General features: G+C 56.0%; 2 protein-coding genes across 2 annotated transcripts in view; both read right to left on the bottom strand.

The window, feature by feature from the left end:
* Positions 1-5,815: 5,815 nt before the first annotated feature.
* On the bottom strand, positions 5,816-19,070 carry ANHX (anomalous homeobox). The gene is made up of 8 exons (XM_007456688.1): positions 18,822-19,070; positions 16,536-16,663; positions 14,440-14,563; positions 13,355-13,568; positions 12,825-12,945; positions 7,898-8,026; positions 6,163-6,247; positions 5,816-5,902 (listed from the first exon to the last, which is right to left on the bottom strand). Exons 1-8 carry the CDS (start codon positions 19,068-19,070, stop codon positions 5,816-5,818), a joined length of 1,137 nt encoding a protein of 378 aa, XP_007456750.1.
* A 1,071-nt stretch (positions 19,071-20,141) lies between these two features.
* ZNF268 (zinc finger protein 268) overlaps positions 20,142-21,805 on the bottom strand; it is a 37,081-nt gene continuing 35,417 nt past the window's right edge. Inside the window, exons 5-7 of the mRNA XM_007456693.1 lie at positions 21,157-21,448; positions 20,555-20,698; positions 20,142-20,331 (exon numbers count right to left, since the gene is read on the bottom strand). Coding sequence (XP_007456755.1) covers positions 20,142-20,331; positions 20,555-20,698; positions 21,157-21,448 — 626 coding nt within the window. The remainder of the gene's footprint in view (positions 20,332-20,554; positions 20,699-21,156; positions 21,449-21,805) is intronic.

The raw sequence follows: 21,805 nt of genomic DNA, 5'->3' as shown, positions 1-21,805 counted from the left end.
GAAGCAGACCAGCAACATGTGACTTGAAGATCAGAGCTACAGAAATTCAGAGAGGGGAGTGGTCAGGATTGGCTGGAGCTGTCAGGAAAGGTTCCAGAACGCAGCGGGAAACTGACAAACTACCTCAGCCAGGTGACCGAGGTTAACAGTAACAGTGATAAGTGTCTTGAGAGCCTACTGCCTTGATGTAAAGTGATGAGAAAGCCCTTGACCTCTGTGATCTGCTTCCACAAAACCCATAACCCCCGTCTAACCATGAGAAAAACACTAAGTAAATCCCAGTGCGGGACAGCCTACAGAGTACCTGCCCAGCCCTTCTCCACCCTGTCATGGTCATCGAAACAAGGAGAACCTGGTCTCAGGTCTCAGAACCTGTCCAAGCCCAGAAGAGCCTAAACAGACATGATGATCACATGTCATGTGATGCCTGGATGGGATTCTGGAACAGAAAAAGGTAGAAGGAAGGGAACTTGAATAGAATAAAATATGGATTGCAGTTAATAATAATGTTTCAGTAGTGCTCATTAATTGTGACAATTCTGTAGAAAACTAGAAAGAGAGGGAAAATTAAAGTCAAATAAAAGAAATGTTGCTTCAGATTGGAAACCTAAAAGAAATTGGTGATTTCCCAGTAAAAATACACAGTAACAAATTGGACCCAAAAATAAGGACAATGTAAACAGACCAATTAGCATAGAAAAGCTAGGAATGGTGCTTAGAAATCTCCCACTAGAAAAGACCCCGGACCATTTGGGTTCACAGTTAATAGCTGAGTGTTAAGTGACCTTTAACAAATTCTGATTTTAATAACAAAGTCTGATATGCTTACATATTTCATTTAGTGTAGGATGTCACTGTTTACAGAACAGACATACTTTATGTAGTATTACAAATATGCTGCCCTATTAAACTGACTTTCTCAACAAAAGGAAAAAGTTGATGAGCTTACTTCCATTAAAGCCAGAAAGGAAAAATTTTAATATATTCTCGTTTTGGTGTAAAGACTGTATTTAAACTTAATGTGAGTTTTAACACACCTCCTTTTCAACGTGTCGATTAACGTGTTCAACGGCATCAACACTGTACCAAGAAAGGGCCATCAGAACACTCACGAGGGCAAGAACACAGGTGTGGCTGGCCCTCGGGTGTCTGGTGGGGCCGGCCGGTCCCCGGAGCGCACGCCGCCCTGCGGAAGTACCACTCGGACCCTCTTCTGTACAAAGAACGCTGTGTGCCCTGAGTGACAGCGCCTTAACGCGGGGATGCTTTCGTAAAATACCGTTGAACCTTGAACAACTAGGGTTTGAACCACTCGGATCTTCTCACGTGTGGATTTTTTTAAATAGAAAATGCTGCAGACCGGATCCACCAACGCGAAACCAGGGTGATGGAGGGCGACCGTCAGTCATACTCCATTCTGACGGCAGAGGGTCGGCGCCCCAGCCCCGCTGGCTCAAGGGTCGACTGGAGCCCTCATGAAATTCTAGTGAGAAAATAAAGAGAAACCCTGGGGCAAAGCCCCGAGGATGAGATTCCGTGCCCACGTCCATGACCGACGCCCGCACTCTGCCTTCCCGCCCGCTGTCCCCCAAGTCCCGGCTGAGGACAGCACGGGCTCCACAGGCCACCGGAGGGTGGCATCTTGCTCAGGGGAAGGACACTGCGGTGTCGTCGGGACCACGAGTGAGGGCAGGCATGGCTCACCCACAACGACACAGCCTTGGAGTGGCGTGGCGTGGCGCCTCAGGCGCCACCAGCACCAAGTGCGTGACTCAGATGGACACGGTCCGACCACACAGAAGGGATCCCAGCTGTGTAATCCTGCTGGGGCCCAGGTCAAGCCGACAGGCCCGGGCTCCCCAGGGGTCGGCTCCAGAAGCAGATCCACACTATACACACACACACACACACACACACACACACACACACACAGAAAATGCCTTGTGAGTGAGGACTGCAGCTATGCTGTCCCAAGACAAGATCTACCAGAAGCTGGAGGGAGCCCTGAATCAGATCCTCCCCCTGGTGCCCTCAAGGCCTTGCCAACACCTAGATGTCACACTTCCAGTCTCCAGGACCATGAGACGACAGATTTCTGTTGTTCTGAGCCACCTAGTTTGTGGCACCTCGTTGTTTTGTTTTGTGGCTGCACCGCATGGCTTGTGGGATCTTAGTTCCCCGGCCAGGGATTGAACACGCACCCTCAGCAGTCAGAGTGTGGAGTCCTAAGTGTAAGGCCAACTGGCCTGAGGCAGGGGAACACAATCAGATTCACAGGTTGCATCAGACCGAAACTCTCCGGACCACCCAGTTCCAGAAACTGACCTGGAGACTTTCCGGACCACCCAGTTCCAGGAACTGACCTGGGGACTTTGAACCCGGCCCAGCCTTCCCGCCTTTCGAGGGGCAGGACTAACGGTCCCCCAGGATACCCAAAAAGACCACCAAATAAGGAATACCCTGCGCCCTCCCAGATTCACCACACCCCTTTCCCTTCTTCCCCTATAAAATCTTGCCCAACCCTCGCCCGGGTGCGACTTCTCCGGCCCCTTTCTCTCGGACCAGTGAACCTCACCCGGGAGCGCTCCCTAATAAAGCTCACTTGAAGCTTTCCTCTGTTTCGCGGTGCCATTTGTTAAGATCCGACCTTACACTAAGCACTGGACCGCCAGGAAGTCCCTTGTGGTACTTTGTTACAGCAGCCCTAAGGGACAGATACAGGCACCCTCTGCTCTGTCCCCTTCTCTCCAGACCATGGTAGGTGAGGGTAGAGGCAGGGCCCTTCACAGACAGACCAAGGCCACCGCTGGCTGGTCACTCTGGCCCGGACTGGGAGCTCCGGACACAGCTCTCAGCCTCCGGGGGCCATGGGAGGATGAGGGGGCTCCCTGGAGCTGGTCGCGCCCCCCCACCCCGTTCCTGGAGCCCAGAAAGCCCAGGAGTAGCCAGACCCCACCCCTCACCGTCCTCTGGGCCCCTCCCCCAGCCATCAGCAGGTTGGAATGGCCGCTATCTGCGTCTTCATCTCAGTAGGGGAGACAGAAAGAAGCACTCTTGCCTGGTCACTGCCTCTCACCAATGTCCCCTGGCTCAGGCTGGCCCTTTCAGGAAGGGCAAGCAGGACAGACTGTGGGCCAACACCCTCTTCTCAGAAGGGCCTGGGGTCAAGCCAGGAAGCAGGGAGGGAAGTGGTGGGCAGGAGGCCTGATTGGCAGGATGCTGAGGGCAGGGCCCTCTCCCTCCAGGTGCTCTGTGGAGGAGGGGCGAGCCTCTTGCCTCCTTCCCTACATCTGAGCAGCATGGGTGGCCCTCCGCAGGAGTTCCGCTCTGTCAAGGGTCAGCTCCAGAGACTTTAGTCCATTTTCTCCAAAGCAGACCTGATGCAGCTGGCTGAGTCAGGACCCTGGGACTTTCAGGATGGAGCCCAGTGTCTGCCAAGGGTAGGAGGGAGGAAAATGCCCTGAAGGTCCTCATGAGACCTGTTCACCAGAGTCCCACCTCTGGCTGTGACCAGTCCCCACCCAGGGCAACCAGGGTCTGCTGGCCACAGGACACCAGGACAGGTCCAGAGCTCTGCAGGTTTCCTGGGAAGGTTGAGGGGTGGCACACCCTATAGCAGCCCGGGGCGTTATAACCCCTAACCCCTAACCCTAAAGCACGTTCACTAATTGTGCTGACATGTTGTGCAGAATTTGAATGAGGGTGAGTTTGAAGAGCGTGCTTCATGCGGGGACAGGTTGTGTGGGTAACCGTGGGTAAAATGCGTTGTGGAACTCAGTTATTTACATCAACCACAGTTTGGGCGAAGGGTAAGTCATAAAGTTGGAGAGTGACTCCTGGTGATGGGGTGCACACTGTGCGCATGTGCGGGGAACGTCAGTGACGCCTGAGATCCCAGACCTGGGGTAAAAGGGAGAGTAAAGTGCTCACGAATTCTGAGAATTAGGTAAGCACATTAGGGAAACTAATGAATTAGTTAAGAGAAAATTTGATGAGAGACAGGCTATTTACATAGCTTCAAAGCACCACCCCCTAAAATACACAAAGAGAAAAAGAGGAACTTTACAGTGGAGAAGCTTGGTCAGCAACACCCTAACCAGGTGATGGAGATACGCACCATCAGCGGTGGGGTGAGTGACAAGGACACGCACCGCCCAGAAGACGCAGTAAGGACCAAGCGTCACTTCTGGGATCTTCCTTCCAAATGCAAACCCCAAATTACAAGGAAATGTCAGACATGGCCACTTTGGGGGACATTCTGCAGAGTAACCAGCTTGCAATACTCAAGCCGAGGTCATGGAAGGCCAGGAAAACCCAGGGACTGTCCCAGACTGAAGGGCACTGAAAGCCCTGTTGAGTAGAGGCAGGATTCTCTCACATCCAGGGCGTTACTGGGATGACGACCTGAACTCTCATGGGGTCTGGCAAATTAGGAGGCGGTAAAGCACCAGGACTGATTCCCTGATTTCCATGGAGGTGCTGTGCGCATGTAGAATTCCTTATCTGAAGGAAACACATAAAAGTATTAGGGGAATATGATGGGGCAGCAGGTCAGTAACTTGTTCTCAAATGGCTGAAGGGAAAAAAGATCTTTGTACCCCATTTTCAACTTTTGGCCAGTTTTCAATTGTTTCAAAATAAGAAAATGTTCTCAAACTGAAAGGCCCGCGTTTCCAGGAACCTGGAATGTGAGTGGCCGTCCACGTGGCACACCTGTCACTCGTGACGCTCGGCCCTGCTTGTGGTTCCGGCGAGGAAGATAGGACGTGATGGGATGCAGGAGTGCTGGTGGTCTCAGCTGAGACACCGCTCCCGGGGAGCTCCCAGTGTCCGCTCAGGCGTCCCAGGCTCTCAGCTGCTCCCACTTCATCCCACCCCGCAGCAAGCACCTGGAAGTGCCCCCGTGGTCCTCTGCCTCTCCCCACTCTCCTGTGAGCCCCGAAGGCACAAACCTGACTTTGCTCCCCGCTGTACCACTTCTGTCGACCAACAGGATGGGGAGGTGAGGGTCAAGGGCCCATCCCCGGGGAGGACAGTCCCGGGTGCCAAAGCTCAGCCCCTGGCCTGTGCGCTCAGCACGCCGCCTCCACCTTGGGGGCATTTCCTCGTTCCCGGGGCAAAATGACCAGGCAAGGGGCAGAGCGTAGAGATGCCCACGGGACGCTGCTTGTAACACGGAGCTGGTGGAAAGGATCCGAATATCCCTCACCAGGTCCTGATGTGTGGAGTAGTGCCCTCGCTCTGTGCAATGGGGGCCAGGCCTGGCAGGGGCAGATGTCCGGCACAATTAAGTGAATGGGGGAGGGGCGCGTCAGAACATTAAACTTTAATTGAACAGAACACTTGGTCGGCAAACACAACGGATCACAACGGCGAGGGGAAGGCGCCGAGCCCCACCCAGCACTCTCCTGCGGTGGACGTGCCTGTGGGCCGCACTCACCACGGGGCTGGGCAGAGAAGGCCAGCTTGTCACAGCACAGGCGGGAGGGTGGCTGCAGTGCCACACCCTCCTCTCTGGAGAGGGGCCTGCCTGCCCAGGAGCTTGACTGCAAAGCTGCTGCTGCCTGAGTAGAACAGACCCAACTTTGACTTCTGACTTCACGAATGTTTCTCAGATGCTTCTTGCAGTATAGGGAGTTGCCAACCAAACTATTCAAACATGGCAGGGGGCCCAGCAGCCCTCAGTGCTTCTCAGCAGAACCCCCGGGGAACTCTGGGGACCTCCTTATTCTGTAGGGACAGAGCTCTGCAACTTGTGTTACCAGATGTCCACACTTGCTCCCTTGGAGCGCTGGCCAGGCTCCCGAGGGGCAGCTCAGCCCAGGCTGCCCCCTGAAAGCTCAAGGAGCATCCTGGCTCCCCAGAAGGCGTCGCTGGAGGTCTGGCCATCAGGCCACTGCACCTGGAATGCCAACACAGCATCACACATGGAGGTGCCCTCTGGGGGCTCTGCCTTCCCATCCGGGTCACCCTGACCCTGGGACCCGCCCCCTCTGGACTCTGCCCCATGACACCTGCCTCCAGTTCTCATTCCACCTAAGTCCAGCCTCGAGGCATCCCTGCCCCATGTTCAACTCTGCCCATTTTATTCACTCCAAAGACCCAAGCTGAGGACCCAGGAGTTAGGAGGGAAACCCATGGTACCTCATAGGAAGGCCTCACCTGGCTGGAGGGTATGGGCTGGCCCAGGTCCATGGCCGGCATGGGGCCAGGGAAGACAGGCGGGGCCGGGGCCAGCTCCGGGGGGCTGGAAAAGGGATAGTGTCAGGACAGGCCCTTTTCCAGGCCCTGTTTGAGGCTCACGCTGTTTACTGTGAGCGCCACACCCTGAGAGCTTTCTGCCCATCAGAAGCCCTTCCTGGTGCCGGACTCTTTTGGGAACGGCCTCCTCCTGCAGGGCCCTCAAGTGTACAGGGTGCTGGAGGGGCCTGTGTGACACCTTGAGCAGGTGGCTCAGGTAGTCAGAGAGCACATCAGCGCAGGCTCACAGAGGACGGGCTGGTAAGCAGAGATGTGAAGGAAGAAAAGGAACAGGCCTGAGGTGTGACGGAGCCCAGAGGTCCTTAGGACCAAATCCGGGGTGGCGGCAGGGGACGCAGATGCAGCCGCCCGGGACAATATCATGCGGTCCCTCAAAGTCAGACCACACTCACCCTGTGACCTACTCATCCCACCCCTCAGACACGAGGGCAAACACGCAGGCTACCACGCGTCGGGAATGTGCACAGCAGCCCCAAACCAGGAGCTCCCAGACGCCCACCAACAGGTGCTGACAGTCCACGCCAAGGACTCGGACTCAGCCATGAAGAGGAAGGGGTGCTGACACACACGGCAGCAGGGGCAGGTCTCAAAGTGGTCAGGCTGAGTGGAAGAAGCCATACCCCAAAAAGGAGTCTATGCTGTGTATGATTTCACTTATAAGAAACTCTAGAAAACGCAGCTAAAGAAAGCAGGTCCTCGGTCCTGGGGTGGCAGGGCTGGGAACAGCCCTGTGACCCATGACTAGCAGCACAGCTATGGTTTGTAGGAGATACATAAGTCATGCTCGGAAAACTGTCCTGTGCACCTTCTAAACATGTTGGTTTACTTTATGCCAACTACATCCCAATGAAGCAATTTTTAAACAAGGAATCAAGGTTACCAGATCAGAGCAAGGATGAGCTGGGGCACTGGAGTCCAAGGGTGATACAGCCAGTGGAGAGACCCAGCAGGCCATGAGGGGCCCTGTGGCTACTCTGTGTGGCTCCCAGTCATAAATGGAAGAGTGAGTCCATCAGCATGGTCTGGATTTTCCCACCATCTGGCTGTTTCCGCAAGCAGAGCCTCTGACTTGGGAGGCTCCTCCCCTTCTCTCCCATGTACCCCAGTAATTCTTCCCTCACTGGGCACCTGGCCTTCTGCTCCCAGACTTGGGAGACCCCGAACCCTGGGGACCCTGTCCTGCGGTCCCCATCGTAGATTCCCTCTTCACCGGAGGACCCCTGGCCCGACATCGCCTCCTGTGAAGCCTCTGGACGTTGCCATGGCCATCCCAAGCCCCTTTAAAACTCCAATTTGGAATATACAATCAGAATCTTGATGCTGTCCAGAAGCTAAAAGTCTTTGGGGAAAAGAAAATGCCTGAAAGAGGCTGCTGGGGCCCAGGGAGAGCTCTGAGGACACGTGAAGGCCTAAGCACCACCCACAGAACGGACGCCTGTATCTGCTCCAATGCTTGTCTGAGGGAGAGACTACCACCTTCTTTTGGTAGATGTAGGATGGGGGACTGCTGAGGTTTCCAGAAATCCATAAGGAAAGGACACACTCTGCACCGTTGGAGATGGTGAGTCTGTGCACCAGGCACCCTGCCCACGGCCCGTAGGAAGAGTCACCTGAGCCCTGGGGCTCTGCAGCTTACCTCTGGGTGAGGGTGAACTCAGGAGCCTGCAGTGGAAGCTGGGGCACCAGGAAGCCGCTCGCCTGTGGTTCCGCTTGGCCACCGCTGGTACCTGGACCCTCCTCCAGGTATGTGCTCCGGGCATTGCTGCTGGGAGGGTCAGCGAATCCTGCACGGGAAGAAATCCCACAACCCAGTGCTGGGGGAAGGGAGCACAGTCTACGTGCAGCACAACACAGGCCTCCGTGGAGAAGCAGCCCCCAGCCTCGGCTCCCGCGCGGAAAGAACAGCCACCACTGCTGATCTCAGTGGCCTCCGCAGGCTCCCAAAGACCAAAACAATGTCAAGTTTTGCTGACCTCAAATTTCTCTTTGTCATTCTAGATCTCACGCCAGCCCCAGTGCCAAACAAAGACTCAGCACCCCAGTCTGCCCTACGCCCACTGCGGCTGTCTGAGGAGAGACCCTGCGGTGTCCCCCGTTCACCACAGGCTGGCCCAGCCCACGGCCATTGACCTCCCCTTTCACCTTGGGTTTCACCATGATTTCACTGCAGTGCCAGGTGTTACTACCTTACCTTGCCTTTTCTCTCTACTTAAAATATTGTAGAAAATCTCTCAGCATGTCTGTCTTTCACCCTAAAAGGCAAGCCACTGTGGACGTGATCAATTCTGGGTCGACAGACATTTAGGAGCAAAGTGAGCTAAGGAGGAATGTCCATTGCTGCCCTAAGTCTATCCAGGTGGTAAAACTAGCATGCATCCCTGATCTCAGACCCCAAACAACAGTCCTCCCTCCTGTCTGCCAGAGCCCAGACCTTCCTAACCATTTGGTGTATGACTCTACCTCCGCCTTCTGCTATTTCCCCTTTCCTACAGAACTTTACGGATAGTCTGAGGTCCAGGAAATATGGTTAACTGCTAATTTGAACATTTCCAGTTTACACAGAATAGATCAGTGGGTTTTATCTTCTTCCTCCAAGAAAAACAGAAATAAAAATCCCGAAGCCTAGAACAAAGTGAGTGTCATGGGAAGGGTAATTGGCAGGTGGGAGATGTCCATGTTCTGCAGATGCAGGGCACAGGTCTGATCCCATGGTGGGGGCTGTCTGAAGGAAAGCTGGGGCATAAGCAGGGGCCAAGGACCCTGAGAGGTTTGCAGGGAGGGAGGGAAACCAAGGTGCTCAGGCAACCAGCAGGGAGCTCTCCAATTCCCAGAGAACACTCCCTTCACATAGGCTGGACACGGTGTGAAGACCAGCTTCCCTCCTCCCAGTATGAGGCTGGCCACTGCCCATCCCAACTCCAGCCTTGTTAGTAAACAGGGACAGGAAAAGGTCTCTGAAATCAAAGACCAATTCGATCAGATGGAAAAGCTGCCTCGGAGAAATGAGTCTCCAGGCTCTTCCTCTTTGGGGCACCTCTTCCTCCTCTGTTCAAGGAAGGGCCTGAATCCACAACCCCAACATTCCCCCCTTCAGGCAAGAAAGCACATTTTCTGAAACTACTAACTAGGATACTCGGAGAAATATAAGATATTGCAGCTATAAAAAGTAATACAATCGGGGCTTCCCTGGTGGCGCAGTGGTTAAGAATCCACTTGCCAATGCAGGGGACACAGGTTCGAGCCCTGGTCCCGGAAGATCCCACATGCTGCAGAGCAACTAAGCCCGTGAGCCAAAACTACTGAGCCTGTGATCTAGAGCCTGCGAGCCACCAACTACTGAAGCCCGTGCGCCGAGAGCAGATGCTCTGCAACCTCAATGAGAAGCCCGCACACCACAACGAAGAGCAGCCCCCGCTCGCCACAACTAGAGAAAGCCCGTGTGCAGCAACGAAGACCCAACACAGCCAAAAATAAATAAATTTATTTTAAAAAACTTATTTAAAAAACAAAAACAAGTAACATGATCTATGAAGAAAGGAAAATCAGAAATAAGAAAAGAGAGCTTGGGGAACTTCCCTGGTGGTCCAGTGATTAAGACTCCATGCTCCCAATACAGGGGGCCCAGGTTCAATCCCTGGTCAGGGAACTAGATCCCTCATGCCTCAACTAAGAGCCTGCACGCAACAACTAGAGACCCCACGTGCTGCAACTAAGACACGGCGCAGCCAAATAAATAATTAAAAAAAAAAAAAGAGAGCTTGGAGTTCTCTTAAAATGTATAATTGTCAAAATATCAGAAGACAGAGTTTAAGACAAAAGCACATACAATAAAAAAGAAAATTTTTTAAAAAGGTAAGCATTTTGGGAGATTGGTCCAGGATTTCCAACATCCAAATAACATTTGTGCTCTAAAGAGAGTACTGGAAGGAGGAAACTAGCAAAGAAAATCACAAAAAGTGCCCAGAGCTTAAAGAAGACCTTGTTCTCTGGTTCTTTAAATTGAAAAGCTTAACAACAAAGTGAATTCAAAAGACTCACACCTGGGACCATCACTGTGAAATTTCACAACACCAAGACTTCAAAAATAAAAAGCTCCAATAAAGGAAAAATACGTGAACATCAGAATGACATCTAACTTAAAATGACAACATTGGATGCTATAATCGGATGCTATGTTGCTTTCAAATTTCTAAGGTAAAAAGTATTTTAAACTCAGAATTCTGTCCCTGACAAGTCGTTAATCAAACTTGAGGGCGGATTAAAGACAATTTCAGAAGATGCAAGGAAACAGACACTACCTTGCAGGCACCCTTTCTTATAGAGTTAATTAAAGACATTCTCTAACATAACAAGAGTCAAGAAAGAAAGAATAAGACTTGCAATTAAGGAAATGCTGAAGCAAACCCAGGGAAGCAGTTAAAGGTGCTCCTGGGATGACGGCTCCACACCAGACTGGGAGCAGGAAGGAGGCCCTGGCAACAAGTCTTCACAAGGGACGCTTAAGACACTGCAAGAAGTTAGGAATGTGATAAAAGCAGACAATGTAAGAAAAAAGGGAGGCAATGACAAACTACAAGACAACCTGTATGGAACCACAGAAGACTAAGAAATTTAGTCGGGCTGAGTTCAGTGCCAACATCCTCCTTAGAAGCTGGGATGTCACAAGATGCTATCGTGTTTGGTGCACGAAATATATATCTGAATACATATTCTTTAAAGGTATTTATAGCGACAGTTACAACTAAGGAAGAAACTAGGAAGAGAGAGCTAGAGGTCTGAACAGCTCAGCCCTCCTCTGTTGTAGCAGATGTTGACTGGTTAGTTACAGGGACTGGAGTACAGGGGTGGCAGCCATTTCATTTCATTTTAACTCTTTCCTCACCATCTTATTTTTTTAGTCACGTGCACATTTTATTTTGAAAACAAAAATAAAATGAAAAATATCCAGGCTGTTGGTGGGAAGAGCCTGTTCCAACTGCACTGGTTTGGGGTCTAATCAAATATAAGAGATTCAAGCATAAAGTCCTGGCCCCTCAAAATTCTTCCCCGTCAAATAACATACAAGCAGTTGAAGCATCTGATGTAGAAACACATGGTCTGTCTAGCATACACCCACCTGTGGGGCTGGCCTCACCAAGGGCGGTGATGGACACAGCCAGAGGAGCATCTGCAGGGCGCATCGTGAGGTCCAGCCCGTGACTGTGGATCAGTGGCCTAGTCTGGAAGGAAACTTCCTTGGAGGATTCCAGTGCAAGAGACGTCAGCCACGACTCGGGGGCACCCAGAGAGGGGTCCAGCATGTCGCTGCCAGCAGCCAGAGAGCAGAAACCAGAGCCAGGGCAGACGGGAGGAAGAGTGGCAGCATCATGGCTAGGCCCCTCCTGGTACATCTCACCACCCTGCAGAGACCTGGGGAGCAAAGCGAACACCATCCCTCAGGCTGCGGTAGTGGGGCCTGGGAGGAGATTCCAGCCCAGTCTGGGAATCTGGGCTCCGGACTCAACGCAGCCACAGATGGCTGTGGGGTCCACCCCAATCACGCTGCCTCCACAGTTCTCCCTGGGGCTGCAAGGGTTCCAGAAACACAAAAAATACTACCCCTGGAAACCTAAGATACATTAGCAGTTTATTTACAAGGACCTTCAATGAAACATTGTTCCACAATATTGAAGTCTGAAAATGATTAGCAAGAACCTAATAGTTGAATGATTAAATAAAGGTGGATCTTAAAGGAATGTTAGGCAGCAGTTAATAATTTAAAGAATTAAAATATTCCCCAAATGCTCCCTGTGTCTCAGATGGTGTTCCTGGGCTTTTGTTAACAACCCCCCGCCCCTGTAATCTGTGTAATGACATGCATGGCAGGGTCCATCACTATCCCCATTTCACAGATGAGAAAAAGCAGACACTGAGAGGTCACAGGAACCTGCCTAAGGCCACACACCTGGGTAGTGCCAGCCCAGACGTGAGGTGCCAGCCCACGTGGTGTCATGAGAGATGCTTAAAACACAAGTGTAAATGGAAAAAGTGGGCACAGCTTGATGTTTACGCAGACGTGGACCTGGTCCCACACTCAAGACTCAGTCCTGCTGCTGCCGGCACTTTCTTCACAGCAGTTTGTGCGGCACCACAGGGGCAACAAGGTGAGGGAAAGCGGTTAGACAGGGCCTGGTCTGTAGCAGGAACTCAAGAAATGTTGGCTGTTACTAACCTAATGATATACCAGCCATACCAAATGATAGAGAGAAACAGACCACGAGGACAGCGGGTTTGCCTTTAGGAGATAGGTCTGCTTGTTTTTCTTTCTGTTTTCCCCATTCACCAAAATTTACGTGTCGCCAGGCTGTGAGTCAGGCTCCAGGGAACAAGTTTGGGGTCCATGACGTGGGCTCCTTGCCAGTGGCTCCCCTGTACCTGGGGTCTCAGCTAAATCTGCCCTCCGCCATCACTGAGCTGGTCCCAGTGCCCGGCAGGCGTTCCTACACCCACTCCAGGCCTGGTCTCCCACTGAGGATGGGGAATTGAACAGGGAACGGTCCCATGGCCCACGTGGGTGGCAGTACCTGGGAGCCAGTGACTTTGGCATGGTCTCGTCTCCAGAGAAGTCTGGGGCCAGGACCAGTGGCTCCCACGGCCCTTGGGTGGTCTCCTGGGTCTGTACAGATCCACTTTCCTCAGGTCCTGCTAAAAGCCGATCAGACAGGAGGGGAAGCTGGGTGATGCTCAGGGTCCCAGCAGGTTAAGAACAGCCATGCTGGCTGCCCAGTATTCTCTGTTTGTCCCCTGATCTGTCTTTGGTCTGAACCAACACCCATAATTAGGAACCCAGAACACCCTAAATTCTAGTGCTTGGCTCCCTTCCCACTGACTCCTGGCCCTGGCCGCAAGGTAACCTCTCAACGCAAAACGCTGCTGCAGCCCCACCTGGGCCCATCCTGAGTCCAACCTGACCCTCAGCTTCAGCGATCTCGCTTCCCACAGGGTGAAGTCCCGAACGTGCAGACAGGGGCTGGCGGAAAGGGTCCTGTCCTGTAACCAGTGACCCTACCTCAGCCTGGCCCTAGACACAGGTTTTGGGAGAGGGGCCACTCACCCGACCACTGAGGCCTGTCCACGCACCCAGAGCCAAGGTGGGGCTGGCCTGTGGGCTGCCGGGGGCGCGGGCCGGCCTCCCTCGCGGTGCGGTCCTCCGCCGAGTCCCGGGCTGGCGCCGAGCGCTGCACAAGGGCCCTTTGGCGCCGCCGGTAATTGGCGAACCAGTTGTAGATCTGTTCCGTGGTCAAGTGCGTCTCTGAGGCCAGGTCCTCCTGCCCCGAAAAAACACGCCGCTTGCCCAGCCTGCTCCTGAGACGCGGGGCTGGGACACAGGGCGGCCGGGGCATCATGCCGGCCGGCGCCGTGGCCTCTGGCCTTGTTCCTCCTCAAGCCGCCGCCCGGCCGACGGCCACTCGCAGCCGGGAGGGCTCGGCAGGGCTTGCAAACCGGACCCTCCCGAGGCGCCACCAAACCACTGACCGCCCGCCCGCCGGACCGCTGCGAGAGCGCGTCGGCCACGACCGACCCTGTGACCAGGCACCTGTCCTTCCTCAGGAGCCAGATCCGAACCACCACGGGCCACAGCACGGAGCTCCAGGAGGGCCCTGCTGATTGGACCCGGAGAGAAGGGGCGGGGAGATCACTGGGAGAGCCCTGCTGATGATTGGACCCGGGAGAGAAGGGGCGGGGCGATCATTGGGAGAGCCCCGCTGACTGGACCGGGAGAGAAGGGAGCACGCCAGCTTTCTGAGCGGCAAGGCTCTTACTGCTGCCCCCTCCACCTGCTCCCGAGGGCTCACCCGTGCATCCCTCCTGCTGGAGTCCCGGCCACGGTAACGGCTCAGTGAGCACCTGCTGAAGCCACACTGGATGACGGGGTATTAAGACTCCCGTGATGAAACTAACCCCGCCACGTGTGCAGGCGGCTGCCAGCCAAAGGGCGCCGTCCCCAGGGCAGTTCAGGGCAGGGGGAGAGTGCCAGCGCCCTGGCAGATAGGCCACTGGGGAGGCGGGGAGGTGCGGCTGAGGATGCGGGTCAATCCCCTAAGGGTGGTAATGTCACCTAAGGGTGGGAGTCCCCTAAGGACCAGGGAAGGTAGGCTAAGGGGAGGGTTGCAGGGCCTGGCTCTCATCGGCTCTTACCCGCTCGGCCTTGCTGGGGTTGGTGCTCACGCCCGAAGCAAAGTCCCGCAGCTTCTGGCGAACTTCTCTGGGGAAGTTCCGGCTCTTGAGGCCGTCAGGGCAGAGGGAGACAGGCGGTGGGTTCCTGGATGAGGACAGTGAGACCCCCGGCTTCTTCTGTTGTACCTGCGTTGCTCCCCTGGACTTCCTGTCCTTTCACTGGCCACCCCCCCTCCCCTGCAGGTCTGTGTGCTGCAGTCCCCGGGTCCATCCCCTGAACAAGGGAGGGGTCTCGTGTTGCCCGGGCCCACACCCCACACTTTCACCAGGGTTTCCAGTACCACTCACTGACCAGTGGCCATGACTGTTAAAGCTGGGGGATGAGGGTACTGAGGTTGGTTATGCTACCCTCTTTACTGAGTGTATACTACCCTGAATGTATACTGAGTGTATGCTACCCTCTTTACTGAGTGAATACTGGAATTTTTCCAAAAGAAAAAAGGGACATATAAACAAACAGCACCTACAAGATTTGCTATCCAAATGCCAATTGAACAACCCCCTATGAACATCGAAAACACACCCCACACATCGCAGTGGAGCTCAATCTCCCGCTTCCCACACCGTCCCCCAGCCCGTCCTGCGCATCCCAGTGAGAGACCACCACGTCCCTGCCAATCAGGCCAAGAGCCCTGCAGTCAGGTTTATTCTCTTTACCTTCTCCAGTACGTTCAACCTATCATTAAATCCTCTAGAGTCAATCCTGACACAACCCTTTCCCCAGCCATGGCCACTCCCAGAAACTCCAAGAACCTCCCACCTCTGCTCCTGCACTAACCATCTGCTGTAACTCCAGTGTCACCCCTCCTTATGCCCAGAGCACGCCTTCCCTGTGCTCAGGCCTCTCCAAGGCTCAGCCCTGTGCCGCAGCCCTACCACAAGCAGAGGGCCAGTGAGTCACAGCCCTCTACTGAACGAGTTCCGTCTAGCATTCCTTGCTCTGAATTACGGGATCTGCTTTGTTTCCTGGTCTACTGTCCATCATCCACACCTGGGGGCAGCTCCAGGACAGCAGGGCCCCAGCACCTCTAGTAACGCCCAGCAACCAGGGGCCTCTTCACGAACACTGCATTGCTGGTCCCCAAGGCATTACTTTGCTGATCCACCCTCTGGCAGGCTGTCAGAGCCTATATGGAGGGACCTGACTGCATCCCTGAAGACCTCAAGGCTGACTAACTGCTGGGCTTTGAGGGCATATCTGGTGCGCACCATGAGAAAAATTCCGTCTGATCCAAAAGGAATCCATCTCTTCTTCCATCAACCAGGCCCATGGCTCAGAAACTCCTGTCACTTGGGCTTTCAGGAGCTCAGAGCAAGACCTGCAGCTCCTCCTGGCCAGTGGGGGACACCCAAGGTCAAGAATAAAGGCTCTCCAGTCTCGATGTCTAGGCTGGAATCCTGCCTTTGCATCTCTGTAGTGTGTAACCAGGCAAGTGACTAACTTTTCTGTGCTTTGGTGTCCTCATCCACGAACGGTGATGATGGTAATGATGATAACTAGTAGTCGTAACGTGTACTTAGTGCTGATAATGGTCATGGTGGTAATTATTATCAACATCCAGCCAGCAGCCACCGTGTACCAGACGGCCTTCTAAGCACTATGTGTATCTCATGTGGTGCTTGCAGACCCTAACCTTTCTTTCTCTTTTAAAGGTCCTGCAGCCCTGAGGGGCCGTGCTGGGATCCGGGCCAGGCACCTGCAGAGCCTGACCATGGGCCTGAGGGGCACCCATCCTGCAGGAAGCGAGCGAGGTCAGGGTGCCCACCTGCCGCCTCCCTCACTGACAGGCAGCGGCTCCTGCTGCAGCTACAACTTTCAGCCTGGGTCCTGGGAACAGCTCCCCGTCCTTGCCCTGTGGGCACAGGTCGGAAAGCGTCCCCACAGCCAGCCGAGCGGTGGAGAGGAGGGCGCCTGCTGCTGTGGAGCCTGTACCCTCTGTCTATCACCACTTCCTCTTGTCTCCCTGCCTCTGCTTCACCTAACTCCTTCTGTGGTCGTGGCGGGCAAATCCCTTGGGAGCCCTGGGGACTAGGCGCCGACAAAGGCAGGTTCATACCTCTTCCTGCACCGGAACTTCTGCACCGGGGTCAGCGTGGCCACGCCGAGCCTCTTCATGACCAGACGGTAGTGGATGTCATTCCAGAGCTGCACCAGCTTCAGGCTGCCACCCGGCACCCGGCATCCCTGTGGACAAGAGCCTGCTGAGACCCGGCACGCTCGCCTGCCCCAGAGCCCCGCCGTAGACCCAGACTGACCGCTAAGAACATCTGCTCGCTGGTGCCCCGCGGCGAGGGCATGAGCCCCATGGCCAGGCTCCTGTCCCCAACAGGCCCTCCCACGAACGGGAGGCGGGCACAGCTCTCCCTCGCCCCTCGAGGTGAGGGTCAGGCAAGGGGAAGGTCAACTCCGGGCTGTGGCCATAGCACCCAAGAGGCCGAGCCGCGCTGAGAAGCACATGGTCAGGTCTGAGGGGCCTGAGGCTTGATCCCCGTCTTGCGTGAAAGGCCTTTCTCTCCCACCAGCAGGGCGGGCCCCTGGGGCTCAGTGAGTTCATTCTGAGCTGAGGGGGATGAAGGGGTCCCGGTCTGTGCCAGTGACAGCTCCGCAACCCAGTGCGGCTTGGTCATGTAACCAGACTTTAGAGATGGCCAAGGACGCTGAGTGTGGGCCTCCCCTGGACACAGCCCCTGTGGTCAGTATGTGGTTCGTGCCTTTAACCCCAGTGTTCTCAGGCCCATCTTGGTGAGGGAGGTGCTGAGAATCATTTAGCTTCCTCTCAACAGCATCAGAAAAAGCCCATTTTGCTGGGCTGAAGCCTGCAGTCTCCTGCCAGGACGGAGACGTCAGCACAACCATCAGACAGGGAAACCACTTGGAGCCTCCCCACCTGCAGGAGTGGCCCTTGGCGGGAAATGCCCTTTCTTGATGTGGCAGCCCCATCCTTTCTCTCAGGTCTCAGAACACATCGCTTCCTCAGAGACATTTCTGGACCACCCCGAGTTACGCCCATCCTGGGGGTTTTTCAGCACTGATGTCACGCTCACATTCCATCACTGACTGCCTTCACGGCAGCTGCTTCAATTCAACTCTGTGTGTTCACCCATTTATTTTGACATTTGGAAGGCTGAGCCCTCTTATGTTCCAGGTGTTGTGCTGGGTATTGGGGATCCTTTAATGGGCAAAACTAACGCGCCCCTGCGCCTGGGGCCTGCAGTGCAGGAGGGGAGGCAGATCATAGATCGAAAAATAGACAGGTTTCTAACCGTGAGCTGAGGAAGGAGCCATAGAGGGGGATGAGGGCTCCCTTAAGTCCTAGCTTGACGGGGTGACATTCAAAGCAGAAACCAGACAGGTAGGAAGGCACCAGCCACACAGAGTGGTGTCCAGCCTCCGGCAGAGGGAACAGCACGCACAAAGGTCAAAAGACAAAGATCTCGGGAGTTCCAGGAGAACAAGCAGCCAGCACAGCCACTGTGCGGGAGCCAGGACGGGATGGCAGGCTCTGGGCCCGCACCTCGGTGTGTACCGTGGTCCCATCTGCAGTTTTAAAACTGCCTCTGGCTGCTACGTGAAGACTAATAGAGGAGGCAGGAGAGGACATGGTGGTGGGGCGTGAGCGCCAGGAGGGTGCCGCAGGGCTTGGGGGAGAGGGAGCAAAAACAAAGAACTGGGCAGAGTTTAGTATCGTGAAGGTAAACTCAGCGTGAGTTATGCATGGACTGTAATATGGAGTGAAAAAGGGAAACACAGGCCCCCAAATCTCTTATTAAAACCTTTTGAGCCAGATGTATTTTGGAATTCAGAATTCCTCACACTTCAGGAAGTAACACAGGTATATACTACATAATTTGCACTATCCCAGTATGATCTAGGGCAGGAAGCATCCTGCAAGCAAACACACCAGGATTTGGGTAGCAAAACGTACTGCAGTAACATTAAGTGGATAAATAAAGACAAAAATAGTTTCCCATCAATGCAGCTCAGGTTTGATGCCAACTGAGTTGAGGTTCAAAGTACCACCAGAGGAGTGACAAAGATACTTGTGGTCTCAGAGTTCCCGGATGCAGACCCACAGCTAAGGGACTGCGGTCCTGGGTCTGTTTGATTGCTTGCCTCACTAACCGGAGTGCCAACTTTCCAAGCCAGGACCACTGGTCCAGGACCAGAGGGATTCGACAGATGGACAGTTCTGTCTCAGGTTAGCAGGCAAGTTAGAACTTAGTACAGTGAGAGTGAACGGCCCTGGCTCGGCTTATAGCAGCTCTCCCCAGGCTCCTGCTGACTCCTGGGCACCTCTGTCATCTTCAGGCTGCTGTGGGCTGCTGCCCCACCCCGGTCCTACCTCTAGCAGCTGGCAGGCAGCCCGGTTCTGCTCCTGCTGGGCCAGCACGCTGGCACACACCAGGGCCACGTCCGCGTTGTCCAAGAGGTACAGGCGGAACTGGCTGTCCAGCACGGCCGTGACCAAGGTCTGCACCTGGGCGGGGTCGTCCTGGACCTCCCGGCACAGCCTGCCTGCGAGGGTCACCAGGTCCGCCAAGGGCAGGCCAGCACCTCCACTTCCCCTCAGCAGCTGCAGGAAGCTCTGCATCCCGAGTCGGGTTGGACCCCTCTGCAAACAAGACGAAAGTCAGGACCACCACCAGCGCTGATGGGCTGACTGCACATCAATCCTCAGACCAACAATGCGAGCCTCTCCCGCCACAGGTACTTGTATCGTGGCGGCAGTGAGAGAGCGCGGCGCGTCAGGGCCCGCCAGACTTTCCTTGTAGTCCCCACAACAGCGTAGACCCTGGCGGTGCACCAAGGCTCAGCTCGCCGCTCTCACTACCAGACTTCTCACTCGGCACGCCTGGAACCTCTGTCTGGTGCCCTCGTGCCCCTCACCCGCCGCGCCACCTCTCTGTTTCCCCACTTCTCACACCGCTTGTCACTGTTTCCTCCTTCCTTCTCCGGGGTCTATGGGGGACAGGCCCACCTGCGCTGGGGTCATCAGATCCCCCCAGCATCTGCCAGACGGAGAGCAAGACCTCTCGGAGCAGGTGGGCGGGGCCGCGGGCCACGGGCTGCGCAGACGCCCTAGGCGCTCCTTCGGAGCGGAGACAGAGGCCCGCTGAGGCGGGACCAGCAAAATTCGCTTTTAACTATTTTAATTTTGGGGGGAAAAAAACCATTATATTTGAAAACCACAAACATTTAAGGGTTGCTCTAGTCCGAAAAATTAAGAAATTAGAAAGGGAAGGGAAGGAGGAAAGAAAGAGGGACGAAGACAAGGAAACAGAGAAAGAGAAAAGGAGGGAGGAAGGGAAGGCACCGAGACAAAGAAATGAACACGTGCCGGCCTCCAGCACAGCCCTGCTGGAGTTTGGGCTCCCTGCCCTCACATCGCCTTGGGCACCAAGCTTCCCGCTCTGCCCGGTGAGGGCACAGGCTGAGAGCTGAGATAACCTGCAAAGGCCCGAGGGCGGGGGCCTGGCCAGACTGGCTTCCGTGCGGCCCGTTGCACCCCAAAAGCCCGCTCTGCCGCCCTCCCACCCCGACGCAAACAGGTGAGCCACGGCAAGCTGGACCGAAGGCTTTGCACTGTGCTAAAAAATTACCGTCTAACTATGCAAACACACACCAAATTTTAACAGCAGAGGGAGTTTGCTTATGGCGATACTCAATCGGGCCAGCACCGCAGGCATGACTCCCGGTCTGCGCCGGGTCCTGCAAAGCACCCGTGCGAGGCGCGGCCATAACGGGCGCCGGTAGCTTGCCAGCCGCGGCCGCTGAGGCAGCTGGCGATCGCTTTTTCAGACAGCACGTGCAGACCTGCGTCCACAACTACCTCACTTCTCTGGGACAGGCTCCTGGAGGCGAGGGTAAGGGCGCGTTTTCAGTGATGCTGCCAAACCGCTGTCCGCAAGGGTTGAGACAACCTGCGGAGAACTGCCGCGCTCCCGGCGGAGGGTCTGGCCTGCTTCCAGCTCTCTCCTCCCGGCAGGGCTTCCAGGGCGCCCGCCAGGGGACGCGCTCTCGCCGCCGCTTCCGGGCCTCAGCGCCTCGTCACGGGCTCCTGCCTCGGGGCCCCACGTTTCCTCCCGTCGCGACTGGCAGGAGGCCCGCGACCCCGCACCCTTCGAGGGACCCGGGTGTCCCCCAGCGCCGACAGCCCCGCCCCACGCGGCTCCAGGAAGGGCGGGAAGGAGGCTAAGGGCCGAGCTCATGGAGAGGGTCCTGGAGTTCGGGAAGGAAGTGGGTTCGGGGGGGCACCCCGAACACTGAGGGGACCCGGCCCGGCGGGGACAGAGGGGGTGGGGGGCGGGCGGCTATGCCCCGCGTCCTGCCCGGACACCTCCGTCTGGCCGTGGCCCTGCGCCGCCGGACCTCTCCCGGCGCCCTTCTCCCCGCGGGGCCCGAGAAGCCTCCCCGGCGGCCGGCCCCGGACGCCGGACTCAGTCACCGTCGCCCGGACGACCCCCTCGTTCTCTCACCTTCATCCGCACGCCCCCAACTCACCCCAGCCAGGCGCCCGGGGCCGCTTCCAGGCTCGACGCGCACGTGCTCCGCCCGCACGTCCGGGGAGGCGGCGGGAAGGCGCGGTTGATACAGAGTAACCAGGCCTCCGCCAATCCCTGCAAGGGCCCCGCCCGATGACCCCCGCCCGTGCCCTGCGCCCCCTAAGTCCCGGGGGCCTGCGGTTCCGCCCGCCTGGGTTCGGGGCATTCCGGTGGTTCTTGGGGAGCCGAGAGGTTCTCGGGGGTCCGTGGTATTCGGGGGGCTGCACGGGGGCCGACAGGTTGGGGGGCGAGGGCGGGGCGTCGGAGGCGCCATCCAGCCTGGTTCTGCACGTCCTCAGGCCCCAGGAGCGGAGCCGGGGTCCTGGGGGTCCTGGGCTGGGGTGGAGGGGAGGGCGCCACGACCCCCGCCCCTGCAGCAGGAGGAAGCTGTGACCCTGGATTAACCCCACGCCACCGCCCTGGAGCTCTGCGGAGACAAAGCCCGGCTGGGGTCGTAGCCCAGGGGGCAGACCCCCCCGCCCCTCCCGTGCCCCCGCAGCCCCAGCCGGAGGCCCCCGGGGATCCCACCCCCGCCTGACCCTGGGGCGCAGCTGCGCGCGGCGGAGAGGCCTTCGCGACGGTGGAGGCCTGGGGACCCGAGTTCTCGGTGACCCTGGTCAGCCACGCAGGGGAAGCCTCTGAAGTGCCGCCGTCCTGGCTCGGACACGCTCTGGCCTCTCCCCTGTGCAGTTTAGTTTGGGGAGATGTTGCACACAGCGAGCCGGAAGGCGCTCTAGAGAGGAGACCAGGAGGGTTTCGAGTTGCTTTTTTTTTTTTTTTTTTT

Source organism: Lipotes vexillifer, unplaced genomic scaffold (genome assembly GCF_000442215.2).
Source record: "Lipotes vexillifer unplaced genomic scaffold, Lipotes_vexillifer_v1.1 scaffold1529, whole genome shotgun sequence".
Taxonomy (NCBI): domain Eukaryota; kingdom Metazoa; phylum Chordata; class Mammalia; order Artiodactyla; family Lipotidae; genus Lipotes; species Lipotes vexillifer.
This window is presented reverse-complemented; position numbering and strand designations above follow the sequence as displayed.

Excerpts from the sequence above, each read along its gene's own strand:
- ANHX (XM_007456688.1), bottom strand. The coding sequence starts at position 19,070 with ATGCAGAGCTTCCTGCAGCTGCTGAGGGGAAGTGGAGGTGCTGGCCTG. Across the intron at positions 13,569-14,439 it reads ACCCCAGCAAGGCCGAGCGG|GAGGACCTGGCCTCAGAGAC; the intron begins GTAAGAGCCGAT and ends TTTTCGGGGCAG. Across the intron at positions 12,946-13,354 it reads GGACAGGCCTCAGTGGTCGG|CAGGACCTGAGGAAAGTGGA; the intron begins GTGAGTGGCCCC and ends ATCGGCTTTTAG.